The following is a 23,760-nucleotide window of genomic DNA, read 5'->3' on the forward strand; positions in this document are numbered from 1 at the left end:
CTACGAGGGTGAGCTTGATTGACAACGGAAGAGTGGGTGCCTGGCCGTGCCTGTGGTCAAGGCAGGCTGTGGGAGATGGAGGGTGTTAAGTCGTCAGTATGAGGCATATGTCAGAGATCAGTGCTGGACTGTGGAGATCACTGAGATGAGAAGGGAGGAAGGGCACCAGGGGTTGAGAGAGTCAGAGATTACTGGCGGCTTGGTGCCTTGACCACAGGCCATTCTGGCTGTTTGTTACACACACACACACACACACACACACACACACACACACACACACACACACACACACACACACACAGATCTCTCCTACTGTATCTTCCTCACAAGCGCTAAATGCAGAGGTCCAGCTCTCCAGAGGGTGCATGCAAAGCCCCGTGTTAATAAGATTGTCTTCCACTCTGAGTGGTAGTGTATCCTCCTTTGTCTCTGGAATAATGATAGGGGGAATAAGAGACTGGCTCTTGAACCTCATCAAGCTTTTAAGTGTCAGCAACTGAAGGAAAACAGAATGGGGTGGGGTGGGGGGTGGGGGGGGGTTAACTGTTGGCTAAGTAGATGTGGAATGATAAGGCTGCAAATGGCTTCCATGAGTGCTGTCCCAAACAGTCATGTCAAGAAATAAAAGATTCAGTCAGATGCTTCAGAAGTAACCTCTCACACAGCAGCTGCTTGAATCGTCGGTGGTGTTTTTGTTACCTCACAGATGTTTACTGTCTGCTTGGAATGATAATGTGAAAAATCATTGTGGAAATCCTCCATTTTAACACACTGCACCAGACCTATTATATCACTCCCACCACATACTCTAGACTACAGCAGCGAAAAAATGCATTTCGATATTTTTTTTACCATTCAGTAAAACAATAAGCTGGAAACACTACATTTACATATAATCAGTTATATTAAGTTGAAATTTTAAGTGAGTAATAAACAGCTAGGTTTCATTTGGAGTTTTGCTTCTGGCCATCTAACCAGTGAAACTCTAAAATTTACCATCTGTTTTTGGTGTCCACCAACGCTTTATAGTTGCTTTTTGCCTGCTGAAGTCTTTGTTTGTTTGTCAGTCTGCTGTTTGGGCCTGCACATGTGGCACACGATGGTTCTTCACTGAAAAATTGATGATGAGAGCGGGAGACATTAAAAACCAAAACAAAGAGCTGAAAACCCACAAAAGACTTCACAGAACTGAAGGAAGACGAAATTGTGTGATTACACGAAGGCATTTGATCCACTGTGAACATCAAAAATATGAGTTGGTGCAGCTTTAATGTTTAACTAGCAAAGAAAAAGAGCTGAGGGGCGGACGTGTTTGGTGTTTATGCTTTGGAAAAGTACTGGTGCTCGGACCCGTGACGGGAGATTCCTGGATTCTAGTTGAATGTCTTCCACATAAGTTCAAAAAAGAGTCCAGGTCTTCTCTCATAATTTGTCTTATTTTCTGTGAAGCAGCTTTAACATTATTGTTAATGCCATTATGAAAAGTCCTATTACTGCATGTGTTGTTATTCATACTCGATACAACACTCAAATAGCTTAATAAAGTGGGCTTTAAACCTTGGCTTTCATTAGCAGAGTCCGGCTGGGCTGAAGAGATGAGTTTAACGCTGCTCCCTCAGCAGCTCGTCATACCACAAATATTGCCTCTCTACCTCTTTACACATGAAGCAGTGCACACATACTCAGCAAAACCCTTGTCTGGATAAATAACAGTGTCCAGATTCCTACAAATTTGTTTGTTATATCTGTACCTATTTCCTATTGCTCAGTGAGCTACACCAGCATTATGTTCACTTAGAGGTGATTCCTATCTGTGCCGTTCTCTGCGCCCCGACATTATTGGCTGTGCTTGTTTGTTTCGTTGAAAGAAAGAGCAAGTATGCGGAGTAGGTAGCGATAAGAATAGCTGTTTTATTGTGTGCCACTGCCTTGGCCTCTAATACCAAATGTGTTATCTGAGGGTGCAGCATGCCACACTAAGCTATGTGCATGTGACGCATGGCTGAGCAACATTCCTCCTCCTGAGTGCATCGCAGGGCAGAGATAGTAGGAAGGCAAAGCAGCCTGACTGCCAACAAAGAGGGAAAGAAGCGCGAGAGAGAAGAGAGATGAAGGGAGGGAGCAATACCGGGAACATGTAGTTAAGTGGAATGAAGTACCCTTTGTTGCAGATAAGATCATTCTGCTTCCCTGGCCGGCGTCACTAAAGCAATTTGATCACGACGAATGTAGCTGATTATGTTGTTGGCAGGCCACAAAATCCCTCACTGACATGCAGATAAACGTTGCTCCGAGTAATAAAAGACTGGAGGTTTTCCCTCTTTCATACAGCCATGATTTTACTTTTATTTTATGTTTAGAAAAAGAAAGAAAAACAGGCTTATGTGACTTCATTCTATAAGGTGACACAGTGAATAAATGTAGGGATCCTTGCATTATGGAAAATAAAGGCAGGCTAAAAGAGAGGTCCTTGACTGGTCCTGGAGTGTTCTGTGAAATACACAAATAACACACACACAGTGATGTTTGATATCTGTCAATTAAAACAAAGAGAAACATGTTTTTTTGGCTTTCAATTCATAATATATAATCAGATACTAAAATGTACTTAAAGAATATCTTACTATAATGAAGTCTATATGTACCCAGTCTGCTCCTTAACAGGTGGGACAGTCTGAATGAAACTTTGCACAAAAATTGTCACACATGCAGCAATTATTAACATCAAAATATTTATTTTAAATCCCAATCCTTTGATTTTCATGCCTATTATGTTAGTTTGACCATCTTCCTGCAAGTGCAATGTTTTGTTGTCTGTTTGCATTTGTTTCATGTCACGTTCAAAGTACGTTGCCCATACGTAACTTAACCGTCTACCTGCAGAGAGTTCTGTTGTTAATGGAGACAGTGTACAAAGAACACTATACAGCCAAAAATATTCACTCATCCATCCAAATCATTGATTTCAGGTGTTCCAATCACTTCCATGGCCACAGGTGTATAAACCAAGCACCTAGGCATGCAGACTGCTTCTACAAACATTAGTGGAAGAACGGGTCGCTCTCAGGAGCTCAGTGAATTCAAGCGTGGTACCGTGATAGGATGCCACCTGTGCAACAAGTCCACTCGTGAAATTTTCTCATTACTAAATATTCCACAGTCAGCTGTTAGTGGCATTATAACAGCAACTCAGCCACAAAGTGGTAGGCCATGTAAAATCACAGAGTGGAGTCAGCAGATGCTGAGGTGCATAATGCACAGAGGTCACCAACTTTCTACAGAGTCAGTCATTACAGACCTCCAAACTTCATGTGGTCTTCAGATTAGCTCAAGAACAGTGAACAGAGAGCTTTATGGGTTGGGTTTCCATGACTGAGCAGCTGCATCCAAGACTTACATCACCAAGCACAATGCAAAGCATCAGATGCAGTGGTGTGAAGCATGCCGCCACTAGAATCACACTTCTCCTTAATTCCAGAGAAAGGAACTCTTAATACTTCAGCATACCAAGACATTTTGGACAATTTCATGCTCCCAACTTTGTGGGAACAGTTTGGGGATGGCCCCTTCCTGTTCCAACATGACTGCTTATCAGTGCACAAAGCAGGTCCATAAAGACATGAATGAGGGAGTTTGGTGTGGAAGAACTTGACTGACCTCAACCTGACAGAACACCTTTGGGATGAATTAGAGTGGAGACTGTGAGCCAGGCCTTCTCATCCAACATCAGTGTGTGACCTCACAAATGCGCTTCTGGAGGAATGGTCAAAAATTCCCATAAACAACTGCTAAACCGTGTGGGAGTCCTTCCCAAAAGAGTTGAAGTTGTTATAGCTGCAAATTGTGGGCCGACAACATATTAAATACTACAGATTAAGAATGGGATATTACTCAGATTCATATGCATGTAAAGGCAGCTGAGCGAATACTTTTGGAAACATAGTGTATGTGGTACAACTAATCTGTGGGCTAATCTGTACAAAGAGCTGAAGTGAAACTGAGTGTTAAAGACAATTAAAAGTGTCCACTGCAGCCACTGTCTGTGCTTTTCATGCTGTATTTCTTGACCTTTGAAGTTTTTTCATGATTCTTCCTTTCCCTGTGAACTCCACTACCCCTCTCCCCCAGTCTTAGCAGAAACGTGTACGCTTGAACCGTCACTACTGTTTGTATCCGCGACAGAATTTTGTTCAACTAGCCACTAATGAAGAGCTTGAAATGCCGCAGGCCTGGCATTCTAGATGCTGAAACCTTTAAATGTCTACAGACAGGGGAGGAAAACAGAAGAAACCACCATGAAGTAATAAGGTACAAGCTTCAATGCATCTTAGTGTTGACTCTCCGAGTCTCTGCTACAGGAAGAAGGGAATGACATTCATTCAAAAGATATTTCCTCAGTTACCATGGCCATAGCATAGCATATGATTCACACCAAAACCTCAAAGATTCTTGAAAGAGTAGTTGTAAAACAGCTAAGTGATCATCTGCAGAGGAACGGTTTATTTGAAGAGTTTCAGTCAGGTTTCAGAATTCATCACAGTACAGAAACAGCATTAGTGAAGGTTACTAATGATCTTCTTACAGCCTCTGACAGTGGACTCATCTCTGTTCTTGTCCTGTTGGACCTCAGTGCAGCTTTTGATACTGTTGACCATAACATTTTATTACAGAGATTAGAGCATGCTATAGGTATTAAAGGTACTGCACTGCAGTGGTTTGAATCATATTTATCTAATAGACACCAATTTGTTTGTGTAAATGGGGAGGGTTCTGTGCTAGGATCAATTTTATTTACATTATAATACTGCCTAAGGGAATAAGGCAGTATTATTAGAAAGCATTGCATAAATTTTCATTGTTATGCAGATGATACTGAACTTTACCTATCAATGAAGCCAGATGACGCACATCAATTAGTTAAACTGCAGGAATGACTTAAAGACATAAAGGTATGCATGGCCTCTAATTTCCTGCTTCTAAATTCAGATAAAACTGAAATTCTTGTACTCGGCCCCACAAATCTTAGAAACATGGTGTCAAACCAGATACTTACTCTGGATGGCATTACTTTGGCCTCCAGTAACACTGTGAGAAATCTTGGAGTCATTTTTGAGCAGGATATGTCCTTCAATGCACATATTAAACAAATATGTAGGACCGCTTTTTTTTGTATTTGCGCAATATTTCTAAAATTAGAAACATCCTTTCTCAGACTGATGCTGAAAAGCTCATTCATGCATTTATTACTTCTCGGCTGGACTATTGTAATTCATTATTATCAGGCTGTCCTAAAAGCTCCCTGAAAAGCCTTCAGCTGATCCAAAATGCTGCAGCTAGAGTACTGACAGGGACTAGAAAGAGAGAGCATATTTCTCCCATATTGGCTTCTCTTCATTGGCTCCCTGTTAAATCCAGAATAGAATTTAAATTCCTTCTCCTCACATACAAGGTCATGAATAATCAGGTCTCATCTTATCTTAAGATGTCCCATTATGTCCCGTAATGCACTGTTTCTTTTTATTCACCTTTTTTATTCTGTTTTTATTATTGTTTATATTAATCTCTGTCTCTCTTCCACAGCATGTCTTTTGTCCTGTCTCTCTCCCCTCACCCCCATCCAGTCATGGCAGATGACTGCCCCTCCCTGAGCCTGGTTCTGCTGGAGGTTTAGAAAAACCTTGTACTGATTTGTAATACAATTTTACGTATTGAACCATAAGATCCCGTTCTCTGTAATAATTGATGGACTACAGTCAATGTTCTGATTAACAGTTACCTGAGAAAGGGTCACTCTTTTGTTTATCCTACAACTGCATCACACATTATGAACATTAAATCAGAGTTATTATATTTCTCCTTATGTTATGTTATATGTATACTGTTACAATGGCCCATACTCTTATTAAATATGATCAAAGTGTCAAATAATGAGGTCAGAATAAGTACAAGTAATCCCTGTGAGCCAAATCTTTGCTCAAAACGCTGCATTTCAGACAGTTTTTTCTACTATTGGCTCTGGCTGTGACTCAGTGAGAACAGATATCCCAAATATAGTCAGTTTCTGTTTGCAAGGAGCAGCAAATATGAAGAAAGCTTCCATTAAATCGTAGTCTGAGATAAATAATCCTGATTTGGAATTCTGAAACATGCAAAGGTCCTCTGGTGAGAGCAATAAAAATGTGGAGCTGGAAATTAGCAAATATGTCTCCCTTAAATATGCATTATTGAACATATTTTCTGATGTTTTTCTTATAGATCTAAATGCACTTTGTCATTTTGGGCACTTCTCCTACTGAAACACTAGAAAACTGACCACCCTTTACTAAAACCCTGCCGTCTGTGCCTCAACCCTCTCTAGAAGCTATTTAGAGCTTTTCCTCCTGAAGTTTTATGCACAGTTACAATCAGCTGGGCCTGCTACACTGGCTGTTCATTGTTTAGCTTTGCTGCCACTTTCTTCCCTTCACCGTTCTCTTTAAATTTGTCTCCTGTCTGTGGTTATGTCTTCCAATTCCATATGGATACATTTGATGTGTGCATGTTTTCTCTGCTGAATCCTGTTAGATAATCTTGTGATGTTATATTTTATTTACAGGAATTATCCAAATCCTGTTTTAATAACTAATCGCTTTAAAATCAGATGAATTTCTATTAAAAACATGTAAAAATATGATTATCATTTAATTTGATTTAATAAAGCACCTAATAATATATACTGGTTTTCAAAATTCTCTAATGCAGCTTAGATGTCAAAAAAAAATGTATGAATTCATAGTCTTAAATTAGTAATAATTAGTAATCATGATGCACTGGAAATGTTACAGGAGGATACAGAAAAACACAAGAAATGTAAATGAGGACTCACTGAGTGCACAGTGTGGAGCCGCGGCAACGTGGACTTGAAGCATTAAGTGATGCCTTTATCTGCTTTGGTCTGTGGGTTGTAGTGACATGGAGCAGGACCCTCTTTCTGAAGTAGTAAGAAATAGCAGCTAAGTACTCATGTATCTATCACTGTGATCAACCTCCAGGGTGGTACATACCATGACTAACACTAAATTACCATAGACTGTATATAAAGGATGGAGCCACTGTGACATCAGCCACTGATTCGTGGAATACCATGTTGAAGCCCCTGGTCTGATATTTTAAAAGCTGGACGTGACCATTTTTGTAGCAGGGACCCGCGCCAAGGAGTGAGTGCTTACTATTAGAACTAGTTAGCTAGCATCCACGTGACCCTTAGTAGCAGTGATGCTAGCCAGCTTCAAGTAGCCATTCAAGGAGCTGTGGTTTTTTGGCATCTTGGCTTCCTTTTTCAGGTAAGATAACTTTGGAGAAAACATTTTCATTCTAGTACTTTTGGTAATTCAAAACAGTACTCTTTTTCTGCACTTTATGAAAATTTCAGTGAGTGATAGCTTGTAGCATGAAGTTTCTTTATAGAATCAACAATCTAGCAGATTAAACTTAATTAATGTAACTAAACAGTTGCGCAACAGGTGTAGAATTTAGCCTAATTATTAATGTAACTATTATAATCCATTAAGCATTTTTCTTTACTCCAGTCCCCTTTTTGCAGTATTAGCAAATGCCAGTACTTTAGAAGTAAAGCAGACACAATCAACTAGTCATGATAGTAACTGATTTTCAGCAGTCATGGACACAAAACATCTATCTAACATTCATCTGGCAATAGGGGTTAAAATGGGATTTGGAAAGTGGGTTACAACCCAGTGTAGCAGTGCAACAGGCAGATATTATCCATCCATTCATCCTCTTCCACTTATCCTGATATTACTCAGCTTAAAATAAGAATTTGTACTGTGAGCTCTGGTGGACGTGCTTTCTTTGTGATCTCTGCTCTTTGTGCAATACAGCTGTATTCTGTAGTAATATATTAACAGATGTAACATGAGCTGCCAAACTATCCTGGCAGCTTTCCAAACCCTATAGTATGACACATCATTAGATTAAATTCAAACAAATGATTGTTGTCCTTGACAATGGTGTCCATGGTTTCTGAGTGTGGTGTCCAGTGAACACCACAGCCTGTTCTGTGCACCATAAAACCAGTTAATCCATTAATATAAACTTAACGCAAAACTGCGAAGTAGACAGTTTCATAGCCTGCCTTTGTTTACACTGTGCAGTAATATAGTTCTTTTATTGTCACACTATAAAACAACTTCAAGAACTCTTCAGTTAAAATATCCACAGTATGCTAAAAACAAATTATCCTAAAATGAATGATGACTGTACTTTCAGTAACACTTTAAAATATGTCTCACAACTAAAAGCATAACTCCCCTGTAATTAAATTAAATGTCAATGTGTTTTATTTAAAATTATAGTGTAATTATATTTGTCTACAAATACTTAAAGATAGGTACACTAGAACAAGGGGGTAACAAGACAGGAAACAAATAATTATACTGTAAGTAAATTTAAGTAGTGTGTAAGTAATTCAAGTAAGTAGACTCAATCAATATTTCCCCATCTTAAATTGTAAGTATGCTGAACATTTCAGAGTATGGGCTGTATCATGAAATGGCTTAACGTTGCCTGACTTCCAGGTATTCTATAGGAAAAGAGACACAAATTATACTATAAGTAATTTTAAGTACAGTTTAAGTAATTTTAAATAGTGTGTAATTACATGGTAATTTTGTGGAAAAATAAACAATATTTCCCCATCTTACACCATAAGTACACTATAATTTTGGGGCATGGGTCTCATTATGGAGTGGATTAATCTTGCCTTGATACATCTCTTTTTTTAGATCTTAATTTAATGTTCATTATGTTGATGTGCATGATAGATGTTCTATTATTCAACTGTAATTGTATTTTACCAGTTTAAATGTGATAAGGACTGTTCTCCCCCTTCCAATGTACAAGAAAAAAAATGTCCTTTTACTTTTATTTATAATCAAAACCAAAATTGAACACAACAGAATTAACAACAAACTCTTCTAAATTCCCACTAAATCCCTGCTATAAAGTAGGGGGATAATTATTTTATCCCCTGTTGAATTTTAGAAATAAGAAATAAACAGTTTCAATTTTTATGGTAGTTTCATTTTAATGGAGAGAGACAGAAAATCGTCCAGAAAAAAACACATTATATAAAAGTTATCAGACATTGAGGCTTTTTTCAATGCAGTGATTCTGAAAGAAATATAAATTAAGTTAAACTTGGCACCACAAAATTACCATGAAATTACACACTACTTAAAATTACTTAAGCTGTACTTTAAACTACTTACAATATCATTTGTGTAAGTAGTTTAAAGTACAGCTGGAAGTTGGGCAAGGTTAATAATACGGCCAATGCCCTGAAAAGTACAGCATACTTAGAATGAAAAATGGGGAAATATTGATTTTTTTTTTAGAACCAAAAAAATAACAAAGTATTTAAAATTACTTATGCAATACTTAGAATTACTTCTCTCAGTGGCTACATCCATCTTTTATATACAGTTAATTATGGTGTGAACATTCCCCGAGGCTAGTGTTACTATAAATTCAGATACTGCACACCATATCCTCTATCATTTTTAATTCCTTGACTCTTGGATGCATGCTCATGAAAACCTATTGTCGTACTACTCTGATACTCCAGTCATCTGAAGGATGCACTAACGATGTACACCAGTTCTATTTTGGGGTCTCATGTTCTTACATTTAAGACATACGATACATCATTTCACTCCTGTCTTTTTAACCTTTGCCAGCAGATGTGTGGTACAGCATTGTGGTGCAGAGATTCGCACTGTTGCGTCAGAGCAACAAGGTTCAAACTCTGACTGCAGCCTTTTTGTGTGGAGTTTGCGTGTCCCACCTGTGCCTGTGTGTGAATGTATGCCTAAATGTGGCTTGTAGTCTAAAGAACTTTGAGACTAGCATAATATAAATACTAGCCCGTTCCACTGCAGGTATGTTCATGGCTAGCTTCTGTCAAAACCCAGTCAGTCCTTCTCTCTCTCCTTGCCTTTCACTTCTCCTTTCCTGTTACCCACTAACACACATACTGGTCATCACCAGCGGCATGCCATGCAGAAATAGCTTCACCCCTCCTCCACTCTCCTCCCCAGACGTAAGGCTGTCGTCCTGTCCCTGAACACAGGATGAGCCTTTTTATTTTCCATCACTCTCTGATTCTGACAGAGGAAGACAGGATAGTACCTTTTCCTCGACTCTGCTCCTTGGAGCAATGGCAACTCCCATTGCGTGCTATTTGATCCCAGTTGCCAGCTCACTTGATCCTCGACAACCGGCCTGCCAGCCCCTCGGCGTGCCTGCCTGATACTAACAGAGGTGCTAATGCAGGTGTATTTCATGGGAGTCAGCGGGCAGCTGTGAAACTTGTGTGCATGTGTGTTTGGGCCAAAGCACTTGGCCTACTTTCCTACTGCAGCACAGTGTGTTAGAAACGTTCTCCTGGGTGGCGTAGGTCTGTGAAACCTTTGAACTTTGACCTCTTTTTCACTGGTTATTCAGTATTCCATTAAAGTTTGAAACCTTTATAGCATGAGGTGAAATCAGTTTGGCATATTCTGGGAGTGTTTCCTCCACTCTGCGTTTCTACATTCTTAATGTAATGGAGCACAGACACATGTGACTATCCCAGGTAACAGTTACAGTTCTGTCAAATTTTAATGTGCACAAGATTTCTCTCTTTTTTTTTTTAAATTAACAGCTTTTTTAAGGGACATTTTAATATAATTTTACTTCTGAAACAACTCCTCTTGTTTCAGAGCCGAATAGTTGAAGGTATCATTCACTACTGTGCATTAAAAGTGTAAATGGAAAGTAATAACAGTTCCGCCCACTGGGTAGATATTTCTCAAATATGTTCAGGGGATTAGCAAAGACATGAGATTTCCTCCTCTGGGGGTCCTAAATGAACGACACTGCCAGCTGTAGAGCAGGGACATTACAACTTTTGTGATCTACCACGACAGAACATTCACATAAACATTTATGCGATTTTTACTTTAATTCAGACGGGCTTAAATCTCAAGGCTTAAATCTCAGCTCGTGCAGTCGATATTGCAAAACAAAAGCACAACATATAAATCTAGGACACACGGTTGCCCCAGGAAGAAGAAATTAAATCAAATCAGGGTAAAAAAAAATGAATATACATCCTTTGTGTTGTGTTCCCAAACATCTGCAGCTTACTGGAGATTTTTTTTTTTTTTTCAATGTATGGAAATCAGATTAATTTTATTCTGAGCTATGAGCCCAGAGAAATGTCAACTTCGTGCACTGGGACAGACCAAGTTTTCTCAACACAGCCCATTAAGACACCTCAGCTTTGATCTGCTAATGTCTGCCACCTGTGGCTGCTTAACCTTTGACAAAAAAACTTGTCTTTTAGTCGCTGTGACACCAGCAACAGCACAAAACTGCTCCCAGCTCTGCAGCAATAACACCCTCGGGATTTCTTAGCGCCTTTCCTTCTCTATCAACACTTAGCAGCTGCCAGCACAGCTCAAATATCCATCCGCCACCAGCACAGACACTGCAATATGAACCAAAGGCGACTGGTCAACCGGTGCAGTGTCATAACAGGCCCTCAAATGGGGCAAATGATACAGTCAGACAGCCCCTGGGATCGGTTTTCATTTACCCTTGTGGTTGTCATAATTGTCTTGTGTACATACTGGTTCAACATTAGATCATCGCTTGTAATCAAAACCTATTGAAACTCTATTGTAAAGCAGCCTTTTTGTGGACAGTGGAAAGACTGAATGGTGTTAATAATTGGTCTTGGTGACCAGATCCTACTTACAGGCAGAAAGCTGATCCGCTGCACAGTCGACCGAAACATCACATGCCTGCGAGAACAGGAGATAAGAGGAGGAAGAGGGTGATTGGCTGTCAAAAAAATAAATAAAAGAGCAAATAACAATAAAGGGACAAGTGAGAGAAGAAAAGGATAAGGCAGTGTGTGATCAGAGGCAGAGAAAATGGGAGAGCAGATTGTTGGTTGCTCCTACATCTTTGAGCTGCGAGGAGATGAGAGAGGGAAGGAGAAGTCGGATGAGGAGGAAGGATTCTGCGATCAGGGGATGATTCATGGCTTGTCTGCTCCGCTGTGATCTGAAAGTTAAAGAGTGGCTGTTTGTCGAGTGCTTACTTGCAGGGAATCTTCTCCACTGGTTTCGCTGTCACACTGTAGTCACACGGCGAAGAGTTTATGTGCTGGCACAAGGAGAAAAAAGAAAGATAAAGAAGTGTTTAAATATATATGACAGTATCAGTATTGGTTGTTTTTTTTTTGTTTGTTTTATGAGTCTCATCCTGTTGCATTTTAAAGGGGAACTTACAGTACTTTAAGTAACTAGTTACACTGAAACAGACTTTCACAGTGGAACACTTAATAGTTCTTGCTGAGGTTAATAACACGTTAAGGCTACCAGAGGTCTATGATTTAAAGGTTTCTGCTCATAATGGTTGCCAGATTTGCCTTCAAGGTCTGAAACCTACACCAGCTAACCTAACTATTAAAAATTTGACCTTTGCTTTTTTTTGTAATTGTTTTGACAAGCAACCATTGATTCTTCTGCTTAGCTTCTACTCCAAGAAGTCACTGATCCCAGCTAAGGAATAGCTACAGTATCCAGCTCCAGTTAAAAGCAATACAGCTTGAGATATACTGCATCAATAACTTTGAGTTGGTGTATTTTTTTTTTTTACTTGCATAAGAGCCAGATTAGCTTGGTTTGATCCTATTTTTAGTGTTTGTGCTGAGCAACGTGAATTGTTTTCTGGTTTCAGCCATGCACAGTAAGTTTTCACAGTACTCTATGAAACCCTGTGAAAAGCTAATTACACCCTTACTGCTTCCACAGGAATCTACTCTAATCAAATACACTTGATCCTTAGCAAGTGTGAGCACCTCTATAAAAGCAGATGTTTTTGGCAGTTTGGCGGTCTGGAGCATTCAGGTGTGTGTTAACACAATGCTACAATTTACCCAAGAGTGGAGGGCCCAGGAAATTCACCCCGAGGTCAGACTGTGCAATACTCAGAGAAACTGAAAAAGAAAACCCAAGAGCTCCGTCAGTCTCTACAGGATTCACTAGGCAGGTTAAATGCTAAAGTTCATGACAGCACAGTTAGAAAAAGACTTGAACAACTATGGCTTATTTGTAAGTTTGGCAGGAAAACGCCTATTCTCTCTCAAAAGAACATGGCAGCATGGCTTAGGCTTGCAAATTGCATCTGAAAAAAACTACATGACTTCTGGAACAATGTGCTTTGGACAGACAAGACCAAAGTGGAGATGTTTGGTCATAATGGACAGCACCATGTTTGGTAAAACCAAACACAGCATATCAGCACAAACACCTCATGCCAGCTGTGAAGGACAATGGTGCAGGGTTGATGATTCAGGCTTGTTTTGCAGCCACATGGCCTGGGCACCCTGCAGCCATTGAGTTGACAATGAACTCCTCTGTATAACAAAGTATTCTAGAGTTAAATGTGAGGCCATCTGTCTAAAAGCTAAAGCTTAGCTCAAACTGGGTCATGCAACAGGACAGTGATCCCAAGCACAGCAGCAACTCTACAACAGAATGGCTGAAAAAGAAAAGAATGAAGGCGTTAAAATGGCCCAGAGTCCAGACTGTGGATGAATGTCCACAAACCTCAATGAACTGAAGCAACATTGTAAAGAAGAGCAGGCCAAAATTCCTCCGTAATGATGTGAGAGACTGATAACATCATCCAAGGAACAATTCAAAATGTTGCTGAAGTTGTACTTCAAGTTCTTGCTGCTGAAAGCAGTTCTACAAGCTAATGAGTCACGGGGTGTACTTTCTTTTTCACAACTGCACTTAAAGCAGGAGAATCAAACGTATGGTCCCGGGAAAGAACCGGCTCACCAAAGGATCCAGGGTGACCTAGTGGATGTCTTTTAGAAAAAAAAAAAAAATAGCAATAAAGGAAGACATAAAATGTGACCTTTAATTACATTTTTATCTCTTTCTTTAGTTACTCTTTTTGCGTTACATAATACTAGTTACATAATACTTCAGGATGTATTCACTGTTATTAACTTTTACTGTCTTTCAAGTAAAAGGAAAGCTAGAAAGCAAAGGTAGGTATAGTCAAAGTGGGCTTACTTTTCCTTTAAAATATAACAAAAGGAACAGTAAATTCAATTCAATTTTATTTATATAGCAAATCACAAACAGTTGCCCCATGGTGCTTTATATTTATCAGAAACCATGACCCTACAATAATTGCAGAGAAAACCCAACAATCAAAACAACCCGCTATTAGCAAACACTTGGCGACAGTGGGAAGGAAAAATGTCCTTTTAAAAGGAAGAAACCTTTTAACAGAACCAGGCTCAGGGAGGGGCAGTCATCTGGCTGGGGGGGGGGGGGGGGGGGGGTTAAATCAGTCTCAGTGCTGCCTTGTCTCTAATTCCAAGGGTGAAAATGTCAGGTCGCAGGCAGGATGCCTGGTACATCAGGACTTTCTGGGTGGAGTCAGTGTATTCATATGCTCCTGGTAGCAACATATCCCCCTTATGCACGCCCATGGTCTCGGTTTTTCTGCCTACACCTTTGAAGCCATATGTCTTTCTCACAGGGTTCAGTTCAGCCTCCTCGATGAAGTCTCGGATGTGGTAGGTTCCCAGGATGGGTGTGTTCTGGAAGAGTGGGAGAGTTTATAAGAATCTGTGACCACTGTTTCTTAATCTTGTAACTATTTTATAACAGTAAACATTAAAATTTTCATGTTTTACAACAAAATGTGTAACTAAGCATGTCTAACACACAAATGACATGATCAACCGTGGTGTCTAATACAATACCAGACAATATAGCGCTACTGCAGCTACCCATAAGTTCATGGATGCAGTAACCTTGTGAGGAACCCCTACTGAATTCCACTGTAGATCCCAATTTCAATATTTCCCCAGTATCCAGGACACTAGAAATCATTGATTAGTTGAAAAGACATAAAATTCTTAGGCAAATGGTACCAGCCCTTCAAAGGTACTAGTTTTCTACTATTACAGTCAACTGAAGATCTTTTGGTTTTCTGGTCAGATAATAAAACAACATAAAGTTCAAGGAATAAAAATAGAAATTATTATTATTTTCTGATATTGCATAGACTTAAAGGTCAATGTATTTTTAAATTAAATGATAATAATTTATAGCTGCAGCCTTATAGTACTTCAGTGATGGAATATTGCTGGCTTGCCTGGACAGAGATCCTGATATAGTTCATATTCTACTTGAATGATAAAAATTGCTCACAAATGTGCAGTTGATCCAGTTATAGGAAACCAAATGACATTCTGTTTGTGCTAAAATTACGTTCACATGTACACAAAAATTGTCCAAATCAACTTTGTTGCACAGTGGCATATTTTGCCCAGGTGGTAAGACACCCTTGCATAAACAAGAGTACACTACTTTAAGTATGCAAAGTTTGGAGAGTTTGAGAGTGTTTGGGCCTGCACTGAAGCCTGCACTTGGTTTCACAGACAGTCTGTGAAACCAAACGGCTGCACGACACCTACTTTCAGCGTTTCCAGCCACCAGCTCCCCCGGCCACACAGCTCCACCGTGTCATCCCCCTGCAGATAGAGACAAGTCACGGGTCACAGCAGACTGCTTCAGCCATGATGACATCGCTATGTCAACAATGTGTTGATTCGTCTCCCACCTTGTCCTCATGAAACCACACGCAGAGTTATGAGGGTTTTAAAGATAGAGCCTCACCTTATCTGTCCTGTGACCACTCCTGGACATGTCACCGACTTCAGAGATGACTTTGTTTCATCATCCTGCACTGCACTCACTGTTGTTCACTATCTGCTTAACAGGAGATCCAGTGACACCTGACCACCATTAAAACGATGACTGTTACTATGGCAGCAACTCCACTATCGATCAATTTTTCAACAAGCTGGCCTGGTAAGGAGCTAAGTTTAGACTCAGTTTGGCTGAGCGTAAGACACAACGGTAAACCAGCACCAAGGTACTGTAAATGCTGTTGGTAGTTGTCACTGTCAGCATCCATCCATCCATCCATCCATCCATTCATCCATCCATATTCGTCCACTTATTCAAAATTCATAGTCAGCGGGAAGCTTATCCCAGCTACACCCTGGACAGGTTGCCAACCTATCGTAGGGCTCGTCATATCTCATCATGTGATATATGGAGGAATACTGTGATATTAATAAAAATATACCGAAACTTTTGGTAATATGATAAAAAATTACAACAAAATAAAAGTGTCTTATTCATGAGTGTCTGCAGGCAAACTGTGTGTGTGTGTGTGTGTGTGTGTGTGTGTGTGTGTGTGTGTGTGTGTGTGTGTGTGTGTGTGTGTGTGTGTGTGTGTGTGTGTGTGTGTGCGCACGCGCTTACACCTGAGATTGTACTCCAGTTGAACTCTTCCTCCCTCTTTATTTCAGTACAGCAAAATCTGAGACCGCCAGCTGAAGTGAAAATCTCACTGTGGGAACAAAAGCGCTACATTCGGCCTTGTTGCCAGGCTACATGGAGCACATGGTTGGAAGGAGTCAAGAATTCATGTTTATGCCTCTTGTCAAGGAAGTCTCATGTGACCCGAGAGCGCACGAGGAGACACGCTCACAGAAAGCACATCTTCACCCTAATCCCTCATGTACAATCATCTCCAGTTTGGACCGAGGCATGAATGACAGACAGCTTCAGACTAGTGTTGCATGTGCAGCGTAATTAACAACTTTTTATAAGTAGGCTGTGATGACACTTCATCTGTGAGGTTTTTTTTTTTTTTTTTTTTTGAGTCTTGTGATAATTGGTTTTAACACGATGAGAGTTTCTTGTGTGATCGATTCACACCTGAGATCGCCGTGGCTCGTGGTGTTCCTTTTCGTTCTGTGCCTTGGAACTGAAGCTGGTGCTGCGTGAAAGTTAGAACCCACTCGTTTCTGTCGCTTCACATGACACAAGGAGAAGCAGAGTGAGATCAGGGCTAGTGCAGAATGATTACCTTTTCGGTGTACTAGTTGTTACTTCAGTGCATTTTGTAATGCTCTAAATGTTTAAATGTGCTTCCACAGGGAGCTCTGAGTATGCATGACTGACCAAGCCACAAACAACTGCAGCCTGCACAGCTCCCGAGGGACAGTCAAAACCATCACATAACTTCACACATTAAACAAGTTTCATCCAGTTCGGCATCATAATAAAAGTGGCACCAAATACAATCCCTGTAAAAAAGATTAAGGAAACGCCACATTTGGAGGATGTTCATTCAACTTTTACAGCAAATAAACAAATCACAGATGCAGTACTGTGCAAAGGTCTTGAGTCACCCTTTATTTCTTTATGTTTTGCTAAGAAAATGAGAAACAGGTGCAGCCAATTCATGACTCATAGTGTTTCATTGTGTGTTTTTCTATCAAGGTATGCTTTTACTGCATTGGCAGTGTGTTTGGGGTTATTGTCGTGCTGAAAAATTAAGCTGCTGCCAATCAGATGGTATTGCATGGTGGATCAAAATCTGATGCCACTTTTCTGCATTTGTGGTTTCAACAATTTTGTCAAGTTCTCCAACACTGCGGGCTGAAATGCAGCCCCAAACCATGACAGAGCCCCCACTGAGTTTTACAGATGGCTGTAGACACTCACTGCTGTACCTCTCCTCACCTCCTCCGTACATATTGACAACAATTTAAACCAAGAATTCCAAATTTGGATTCATCACTCCATCACACCTGTTACCAGAGAAAAGGCTGAGGTAATTTGGTTTACCTCAACCTTTTCTCCCTGTTTCTGTTCCTTAAGAACAGCTTCTCTTGCATCCCTCAGGTTTTGTGTTAGGATTTTTTCCTGTTTCTTAAGGGCATGACTTTCAGATACTGTTTATCTGCTCTAGATTTTACGCCCGCCACTTCTTCTTTTGACCTCCACTTGCCCTCAAATTTCTTAAGGACACACTGCACACCATGCCAAGAAATGTGAAGTGTTCAGCTAACCACTTTGGAAATCACCTTGTTGGTGCAAAAAACTATTTTATTTCTGTCAAACTGTGTATGTATCTTTGGCTTTTTTCATAGATGAAACTAAAGAAATGGGAATAAATGATGTGTTTTTGAACAGGCTGCTAGTAACAAAGTGAATCAAGATACAATTTGTCTGCTATGTACAGATAAAACACTGATTAATCCCTTGAGTTGGGTGCCTTTTTTATACTCGAATGAGTCATAGGTCAGTGTTAAATGGTGCAACAAGAAAACATTCCTCTGTAAACGGTCAGGTACAAGAACTGGACTGAAAATGAGTGAAAAAGCAGCCAATGTCCAAAGAAAAACTTTGAAAGGCTTCAGAAAGTCTGGAGAACTATTGCTCAAGACCACTTTTTTAAAAAACAAAACAAGGTCTGGATCCTTGGAAGCAAAACAAACGAATGAGGGATGGCTCGAGACTTTTGCACAGTACAGTATGTCATAAAACTGCTTTTAATACCTGAACATTCTGGCTTTGGGATGCATACATCAAGGTCAATATGTCATCAATACTTGTGAAACTAGTACTGAAAAAAAGACTATCAATTTCAAACCTTTATTCTATCTATGGAATGAGAAATGCTCCAAAATGTGACTGTTTTTTTTTTTTTTTAAAAACCTGACATGCATATTGCTTTCTGTCGTCTTCTCCCTGAATGTTTTCCTTTTATAACCTTCATTGGGAAGGTTATAAAAGGTTTGCACTTTCTCCAAATTTTAGACACAAAGCCGAGAACAACCAACATCTTCTCCTTCTCGAATAAGTAGTATGACCCTTTCCATCTGACAGCTCTCCTGCTGGGACCACAGAATATAAACCGGTTTATATTCTGTGGTTGGTACCATGCTTCCTTTCAATCAGCCAGGCGCAACAGCTCATAAAGGTCTGCAGACTCTCTTTTAAGCAAACTGTTTTGCATAGATTTGTGTAGGTATTTGTATTAGAAAGGCAAATCACAAGATGACCTCCCCCACCCCAAACGTGATCTGGAAATCAAACCATTTTCAATATGTTCAGCTATTAACATAATTAGTTCCGTGCAACATCTGTGGGTTACTTTCTGCAAAATAAAAAAAAATACATAAGCTGAAAACACAGCCTCCAAGTGTGGTGATTTCATCATTTTTGCCAGTGGCTGTAAAAGCAGCAGACAAAAATTTCACACAGGAGGCAGTGCAGAGGTCCACAATAGAGCTTTATTTTGTCATTCATCAAAATAACAAACTTAGTATCTCTGCAAGCTACTGTAACAAACTCATCTGAAATTAAAACGGGGGAAAAAAAAATCCCACAGTTACACCTCTATTTACACCATGGTTTCTGATATATGCTCAGTCACCCACACCTTATGATTGGGGGTAAATGCCACATAAGACACAAAGTAGTCAGTTCCTACATGGTGCTGTGCTGGCTCTAAAACACACAGCCTATGTAGTCAGATGGGTGAGCTGGACAGTACAAGGCTAATCTAATTTCAAGTACCATTGTGTGCACTTCAAAATAGAAGCCTTTGATCCCACTCAGTGCTTTTATTGTAATGACAATGCAGATCGATGTGAGCTTTTCTGAACATTAAGAGGCATTGGCTGATGCTCCTCAGTGCTGTGGGGGGGGAAGGGGGGGGGCAGGAGTTAACAGGGGGGGGGGGGGACACTTAATTGTTAAACATCTCATATATTCCAAGCAACAAGAAAAAGAAAACCTATCAAAACTGGAGCATCCTGTTTTCACTACAAAAATGGGAATTATTACAGGGTATACAAACTCAACAATCCATAACTGAGAAAACAAGACGATTTTCAAATATGGGTAGATTGTAAATTTTATTGGAAAACAAAAATATACAACTTGGAATGGATTATTTAAAAAAAAAAAAAGAAAAATTAATAGTGAGTAAAACATTAAAAAGCATGGTAAAATTAGTCATTTTTCTGGTATATAGAACAGCAGATACAAAAAGAGTTTGTACGAGTACCTAGGAGATACACCCGTGTCATTTTTTTTGCAGTAGTGCAATGCTGAGATTTCCATATATACTTTGTCCGTAGTCCATGCAGAGTTTCAACTCCTCTACATTGTTTCCATGCCAACAGTGTTGCCAAGTGCCAACCAGCTGACAGGTTTCCAATGTCACCATGCATGGAGGGGGCCCCGAGCACAAAACAGGAAGATACTAAGTTCTCCAGCTCCCGGGGGCCTCCACGGCATCTGGTTGTATGACCGTTCTGTCACTCCAAAACACCATGACAGCAAAAGAAAGGGACATGGGGACAAGAGCCTATGCAGTTTACATGCAGTTCCTTTGGACAGCAGAAGGGGCAGGGATGAATAGGGGCTATTAAGATTTTACAGATAAATTACACAAAGAAAAAAAGGCAAATTTATATACGAAATCTGTACAAGGCCTTCACTTCGCCGTCATCATTTGTACGAACTCTGCAGGGTGGAGGAGAAAAAAAAGAAAAAAAGTCAGCCCAAAAATGTATTAAATAAATGAAGCAAACACTGACAGAGCCATATACCAACCTTCATAGTTGACCTGTCCATCTCCATCAATGTCTGCTTCTCTGATCATCTCATCCACCTCTTCATCAGTCAGCTTCTCTCCAAGGTTTGTCATCACATGGCGCAGCTCAGCAGCACTGATGTAGCCATTCCCATCCTGAGAAATCAGGTCAGTCAATGAAAATTTATATAAAAAAAACAAACAAAACAAAAAAAAAAAAAAACAAACACACACACACACCACACCCTGTGTATGCTGTGGGAGCTGCAAGGAGCATTTACCTTGTCAAAGACACGGAATGCTTCTCTGATCTCCTCCTCACTGTCTGTGTCCTTCATCTTCCTGGCCATCATGGTGAGGAACTCTGGGAAGTCTATCGTTCCATTTCCTGAAGACAAAGGTTTAAAGAAAAAGAAAAAAAAAAGTGCACTGTGAGGTGCTGGCATCCAGCAGAGTGATTTTGTATAAGCAGCTGGAAGCTTTTGAGGTTGGACTGAGTTCTCACCATCAGCATCCACTTCATTGATCATGTCCTGCAGCTCTGCCTCTGTGGGATTCTGGCCCAGAGAGCGCATCACTGTACCCAGCTCTTTGGTGGTGATGGTGCCATCTCCATCCTTGTCAAAGAGTGAAAAGGCCTCCTTGAATTCTGATTGCAACAGAGAGAGTGGGCCTTTTAGTGAGAGAGAAATGCCACACCTGCAAGTCGATCCGGAAAAACTGGCAAGACAGTACAACAGTGAAACACCAGTTCACAAGACCTACTTTTGAAGAAATCTTCATTTTATCCTCAAGTGTCATTTAGCCAAAGCCTGAACTAACCCAAGCTTTGAAAGGCTATTGTATCACTCCTGTTTGAGTGATAAATCAACTCCAGCATACTGATGAGACCCCCTCTGTTTTGAGTTCCAATGCCAACAGTTTCTGGCTAAACAAGGTCAGTGACCACGAAGCTGAACAGCAGCAGAGGGCAGTCAGGCGACAAGTGACAGCCCTGTGCAGCTTTGGTGGAGCCGTGAGGGATGACGAACAATGACACACTCATCAAGCATGAAGACGCCAATGGGTGATGTGTAGTGGCATGCAACAGCTTGTCAGTGTCAGAGAAACCTATGAACCTGCCCTGCCATTTGCAGGGTCAAACACACAGGGCAACACCCTTTTATATTCTGACAAAAAAAAAAAAAAAGGCCTGCTGTGCGCACATGCATCAGCAAATAAAGATGAGTGAGGTGCTTGATTCCCATAAGCCAGGCCACTAAAACTCCTCATCACTGCGGTCACTTACAATGCCATTTGTACAAACTGACAAGCTAAAAACTGGCTGATGCGAGCAAATCTAAGGTTTCCCTATTAAAATCTGATGCCACGAAACAGCTACAGCAACTGACACATGAAACCTGGTAACAAAGCTGATTCAAGTCGTGCAGGAAGGTATGAGGAAACCACTACACTGGTACAACCATTATGTTTACACATTCCTAGACACTTATAAATCATTTACATTACACATTATTGTAGCACACCAGCAGCTCAAATTACTACCACAACTGTTCTTGTAGCACTCCATCTCATGAGCATATGCCTAGGGCAAGGGACATATACACAAGCAGTTTTTAAATTTAAAAAAAAAGAAAAAAAAATGGAGAGCACCAACACCTCACCAGAACATACAGTTCCTCTAGATTACATCATTTATTACATGGCAACCATGAAAATGCAAAGTTTTCCATGAGGGAGTCCTTTAGCGCTCTGGAGCCAGCTAGCAACAGCGGTTTCTTTCATTCCAGTTTTATGACCGGCAGGCCGCCCTGTGGACAGCCTTAAAAGGCAAAAGTATAAATCCACTGCAATGGGATGCAAGGATCCATGAGGCAGGCCACTTGCAGGTTATGAGGAAAAGTAGGAGACCAATGGAGCCATGTCTTACCAGCAATCTGCTCCTCTGTAAGTTGATCAGCCTGTAATATACAAGAGAAAACAGCTTTTAGTGTGCTAGATAGGGTGAAAAATATCAGTTAAATTTTTTCAGCTTGGTGGATGATCTGTTACAGCCACCTTTTAGCATGTCTCTCCATAGCTAATAAAATTGTGTAGTTACAACAGCAATAATAGATGCAATGGTAAAACTATGCATAGCGATAACACGCTTTTTTTGGACCCGTTATGGAAATCTTAGAGAGGACAACTTTGCGGTATGTAATGAATGGCGTACAATTTGGCGGTAAATGTTAGCTAGGCAGAGCTCCGCTTAGCTAGCTTCCATTACATGCCGGTTTATACACAATAGACAACACCATACGTTCAGCAGAATGACTGACTAACACAGCAACCTCCACAAGCAATGCAGCGTTTGACAAAGAGTCACAACACTGCTTTCTCAGTCAAAGCTTACTATAAGGCGGGACGCTAGCTAGAACGCAGTGCAACTACCATTAAAAGCAACGTTATTACAACACTCGCCGAACATGCAGCATTCTAAACCTAACTGCGCAAACGGCGCTCAAAAGACGTTAAGCTTTTGTTCAGACTAATCAGTAATTTTGTCTAACAAGTCAGCACTACCTAGCAACTGACAAGCAGACGTTCAGTCGGCTAGCACTGCGGTAGTTACAGCGGACAGGTTTCAGTTACGTTTTATTTCCGTTTGTTCGAACGGGAAAAACGTGACGGGTTAGAGGTCTATCAACTGAGCAAGACTGAAAATGAAAGCCAGCCTTCTTTCTCTTACCATTTCGATGTAGATGTAGCTGTAGCTGTTGGTTCACGATAAATTCGTAATAAGCCTATGTCGAATACACTTCCAGAAACCAACAATCTCTATGAACACACTGAGACAGAGGCAACTGGACTCGCCTTTAACGGCTACTCTAAACTCCTCCTCTTTTCAATATCAATCCGCCAACTTCCCTTTTATTCAGGTTCCAAATTTATAATTAAAAAAAATGTCACAATGACTGTCTAGACACCAAGAACAAGAAACAGCTGTAATACCCATGTATGGATGCTGTGTAGGTTTCGACTTTGATATTTGAAATCGAATCGCGTATCCTCCGCGGTCTACATAACAGCGGATGAATACTTTCTGCTACTGTGTGATGGGGTACAAGACGTAGCCGAAAGAAATCGCGCTTTCTGATTGGTGTGTTTGTACCTGCAATGCGTCACTCCCATGGTCTACGCTGCCGCTGCATCTTGTCCGTAGACATCCCA

General features: G+C 40.4%; 2 protein-coding genes across 2 annotated transcripts; both read right to left on the minus strand.

Moving 5' to 3' along the window:
- Window positions 1-15,788, minus strand: stpg4 (sperm-tail PG-rich repeat containing 4). Its single transcript, XM_030748655.1, is given in 7 exon segments — window positions 1-66; window positions 6,866-6,970; window positions 11,801-11,846; window positions 12,149-12,213; window positions 14,435-14,674; window positions 15,557-15,613; window positions 15,759-15,788. Coding segments are annotated over 7 exon segments (609 nt in total).
- A 4,057-nt stretch (window positions 15,789-19,845) lies between these two features.
- Window positions 19,846-23,424, minus strand: calm2a (calmodulin 2a (phosphorylase kinase, delta)). Its single transcript, XM_030747552.1, has 6 exons — window positions 23,279-23,424; window positions 22,478-22,508; window positions 21,053-21,196; window positions 20,829-20,935; window positions 20,568-20,703; window positions 19,846-20,477 (listed from the first exon to the last, which is right to left on the minus strand). The coding sequence occupies exons 1-6, from the start codon at window positions 23,279-23,281 to the stop codon at window positions 20,449-20,451; spliced, it is 450 nt and encodes a 149-aa protein (XP_030603412.1). The 5' UTR covers window positions 23,282-23,424; the 3' UTR covers window positions 19,846-20,448.
- Window positions 23,425-23,760: the final 336 nt, after the last annotated feature.

Source organism: Archocentrus centrarchus, chromosome 15 (assembly GCF_007364275.1).
Source record: "Archocentrus centrarchus isolate MPI-CPG fArcCen1 chromosome 15, fArcCen1, whole genome shotgun sequence".
Taxonomy (NCBI): domain Eukaryota; kingdom Metazoa; phylum Chordata; class Actinopteri; order Cichliformes; family Cichlidae; genus Archocentrus; species Archocentrus centrarchus.